Source organism: Pterocles gutturalis, unplaced genomic scaffold (genome assembly GCF_000699245.1).
Source record: "Pterocles gutturalis isolate BGI_N339 unplaced genomic scaffold, ASM69924v1 scaffold11591, whole genome shotgun sequence".
NCBI lineage: Eukaryota > Metazoa > Chordata > Aves > Pterocliformes > Pteroclidae > Pterocles > Pterocles gutturalis.
In genome coordinates this window covers 6,228-9,799 of record NW_010097873.1, presented here as the reverse complement: position 1 = coordinate 9,799, position 3,572 = coordinate 6,228, and the positions used below count along the sequence as shown (strand labels likewise).

At 40.1% G+C, this 3,572-nt stretch overlaps 1 protein-coding gene across 1 annotated transcript in view; it reads right to left on the bottom strand.

Annotated features, from left to right (window-relative positions):
* Positions 1-1,370: 1,370 nt before the first annotated feature.
* PSMA1 (proteasome (prosome, macropain) subunit, alpha type, 1) overlaps positions 1,371-3,572 on the bottom strand; it is a 5,868-nt gene continuing 3,666 nt past the window's right edge. Inside the window, 2 exon segments of the mRNA XM_010086886.1 lie at positions 1,371-1,582; positions 2,565-2,695. Of these exon segments, the coding sequence (XP_010085188.1) occupies positions 1,526-1,582; positions 2,565-2,695 (188 nt within the window). The 3' untranslated portion in view covers positions 1,371-1,525.

The following is a 3,572-nucleotide window of genomic DNA, read 5'->3' as shown; positions in this document are numbered from 1 at the left end:
CTGTGACGTCGCAGGTCTCGTCATCGCTGGGGAGGGGCGGGGTTTTCCCGCGCAGGGAGGACGGAGGGGTTCAGTCAAGCTCGGGACCCCGCCCTTAAAACTAGCAACGTATAAACGAAATAAAAACCAAAGTGAAAGGAAAAATAAATAGGGATGGAAAAAAAAATAAAGGGGGGGAATAAATAGGGAGAGAAAAATAGAAAAATTACAGAGGGAAAAAATAAATAGAAAAAGAATAAGGGGAAAAACAGAAAAATAAGAAGAAAAATAAAAACAAAAAAGATAATATAAAATTAAAAGCAGCTTTGTCTAGTGCTTAAAACCAAACACACAGCCCTGACACTATTATTTTGTTAATATTTTCATGACTGAACTATTTAAAGGGATTAGTATTTAAAGCCTGTTCAGAACAGCCCCACGCTTTATTAATCAATAAAAGACAAGATGCAAGTCTTCAGTCTTTTTTTTATTTTAAAAGTACATTGAGCAGCAAATCAAGCCTCTATGTGAGTCCACCCCAAATTCATTACTGCAAATAATTATCTTAGAATGATCCAACTTGGAAAACAAAAGAACATATAATGCTAAACTCGCTTTGCTTCAAGTACAGCATCACACCCATTTTGCACCTAGGAAGCATCCACTCACTGGGCTTCCCTGCCGGACATCCCTGAAGAAGTCACTTGAATCCCAAGGGGCACCAGCCACCGCTCCATCAGCGCGCACAGAGCGAGCAGCTCAGGGGACCTGTAATGGGAACTTTATGTCCTTCCCTCATCACTTCAGGCCATTAGTGAGCTAAAAGCCCTTCGCTACCCCTTGGCTAGCTGATGGCTCTAAAGTGATTCATTCTGGTTCCAAATGAGCTGGGGTTTACTAAAGCAGAGAACTCAAAACAAAACACAAGCTGGTTGGCAGCTTCACACTTAGCCTACGATGTTTCTGGTAAAAACTCATAACCAGAAATGTCTTTCAACTTGAGCTTGAGACAATGACAAGACAACGTGGGGAAACATGCTGCATCCTATGTGTTCCACAACTATTTTGTCATTTTGTAGGCATTTTAAAGTCTTCTCGGTTCAACGGTTTCCAAGAGCACCACAATGGTGTACAGTAAGTAAATGCTCACACTGCCAAATGGTCACATACATGATAGCACCTTGATATGAGGGAAGTATTTGAATAGATGTTTGTTCAGATTTAAAAAACCAAACCCACAGCAGATTCCAAGAAAGTGATTTATTTCCACTTGTCCTTACAAGTTAAAGACAGTATGCTTTTCATAAAAAAACAGTATCATGTACTATCTAGAAAATGATCACACCTTTCTTGTCAAAGAAAATGCACCCAATTATGACCTCCGATCTACCTTTAAAGGATAGGTGGGTTGGTTTCTTTCTTTTTTAAGAGTAATCCTCAGACTGTATCAGCAGAAAACATATAGGCGAGGATAAAGTTACCAGTGAATGGATAAATGTTTCTGCATAATTAGACATATGTTAACACAGAGGAACTCATCCACCAACTAGTGCTCCATGGGCTCCTCTGCCTTTTCTGCAGGTTCATCAGCAGGCGGAGCAGGCTAAAGAGAGAAAAAAATACATATTATAGAACGGCAGAGCATAACACTTGGCAAATCAGCCTTATCCTGGATCATCATGAGTGCATCAATGCAGCTCATGCCAGCAATGGCTTACAAAGCAACGTTATCCAAATGAAGCATGGAGCAGGACAGAGCTGGTAATACCGAGACTAAGGATGCATCTTGGGGCAGGCATGACAAACAGACGTAGCCACTTCTGTTGCAAAAAAATGAAAAGCAGTACTTGACCACAGATGAGGAAAGACGGCTACTTTGGAAAGGCCCATCACCAATTCAACATAATTTGATTTAATAAGCATCTTAGTCTCCAGATAAGATTATACATGCTGGTTTTGGCTGGGATAGAGTTAATTTCCCTCACAGTAGCTCCTATGGGGCTGTGTTTTGGATTTGTGCTGAGAACAGTGCCGACACCACCGGGATGTTTTAGTTACCGCTGAGCAGGGCTCACACAGAGCCAGGGCCTCTTCTGCTCCTCACCCCACCCCACCAGCGAGTAGCTGGGGGAGCACAAGAAGTTGGGAGGGGACACAGCTGGGACAGCTGACCCCAACTGACCAAAGGGATGTTCCACACCACGTGATGTCATGCTCAGTATATAAAGCCGGGGGAGAAGGAGGAAGGGGGGACATTCAGACTGATGGCCTTTGTCTTCCCAAGTAACCATTAGGTGTGATGAAGCCCTGCTTTCCTGGAGATGGCTGAAACCCTGCCTGCTGATGGGAACAAGTGAACAAATTCCTGGTTTTGCCTTGCTTGTGTGCGCAGCTTTTGCTTTACCTGTTAAACTGTCTTTATCCCAACCCACAAGTTTTCTCACTTCAGATTTTAAAATCACATTCCTACAACTCTACTAGAATAGTAAAGGGTGTTAAATGCCATAAGCATAAATGTGATAGGTCATATATCACAAAACGTTGTCTTTCAACAAAGCTTACTTATTTATATCCAAAACACATACCCTTCTCTGTGGTCTCTCCTCAAGCCCTTCTAGGAATGGTGCTACGTCATCATCGTCATAGATGGTAAACTCCATGTCTTTGCCAACAATTCCAATGGAAACATTCTGTTAAGAAAAGTCTTGAAATAAGTGAGAAGCATTTTTCTGCTAATTACTCTGTGGCTTTACAGCTTTCACATGTGAAACAGATGAACGTTTTCTCCAGTGATACAGAGACTCATTGTGCTGTCTGTGTCTACTCAAGGAAAAAAAGGAAAATTTGAGAGATTCCCTCTTTGGTGCCTTGTACTAGAAAAGGAAAGGGAGGCAGATTTACTCCCTACAAAAGCTATGTTTCAAATTCTTGTAAATAATACCACTTTTCAAGGTTTTCAAGTTCTTTCAATTTTTTATTCTCTTTTTAATAGCATACATGATTTTTCAAAACCACTTATTCTAATCTTATTTCACATTTTCATTATTTTAACAGTTCTAAAAAACAAGGTGGGCTAAGAATGAAAAAAATTAAGCATGGGAAAGGGCAGATCAGCCACAAGCAGAACATCAACTAATGGATATCCTTAGAATTTTCTTGTTCAACTGTTCCTCAATTCATTGTCAGAAGTTTCTGCAACTTTTTGATGCTGGGGATACTCAATCAACTGTCTGTGCATTACCTTCCCTTACCTCCCAGCTCAACTACTGACTGTGCTTACAATGCAAAGTTGTGATTTAGTTGCATGTAATGTATCTTGAACACTGATCAAAGTCTAAAATAGAATGAAGCAACCAGGGAAACAATGTCTTATTTAGAGAAAGCATAATTTTTGTTAAGAAAGTAAAATCTGAGATAATTGACTGTAGATAAAATGGTGACACATGAAATTAAGATGATACTGTCTACTGTGTTCAGCTTCCAAATTTCAGTGCCAGCCATACCTTACATTAATTTTTTCATGGTAATTTCTAATAAAAATGGCACTAAAAGTTCTTGCTAAGAAAACCTAGTATTTACCTTGGTGGTCAGAT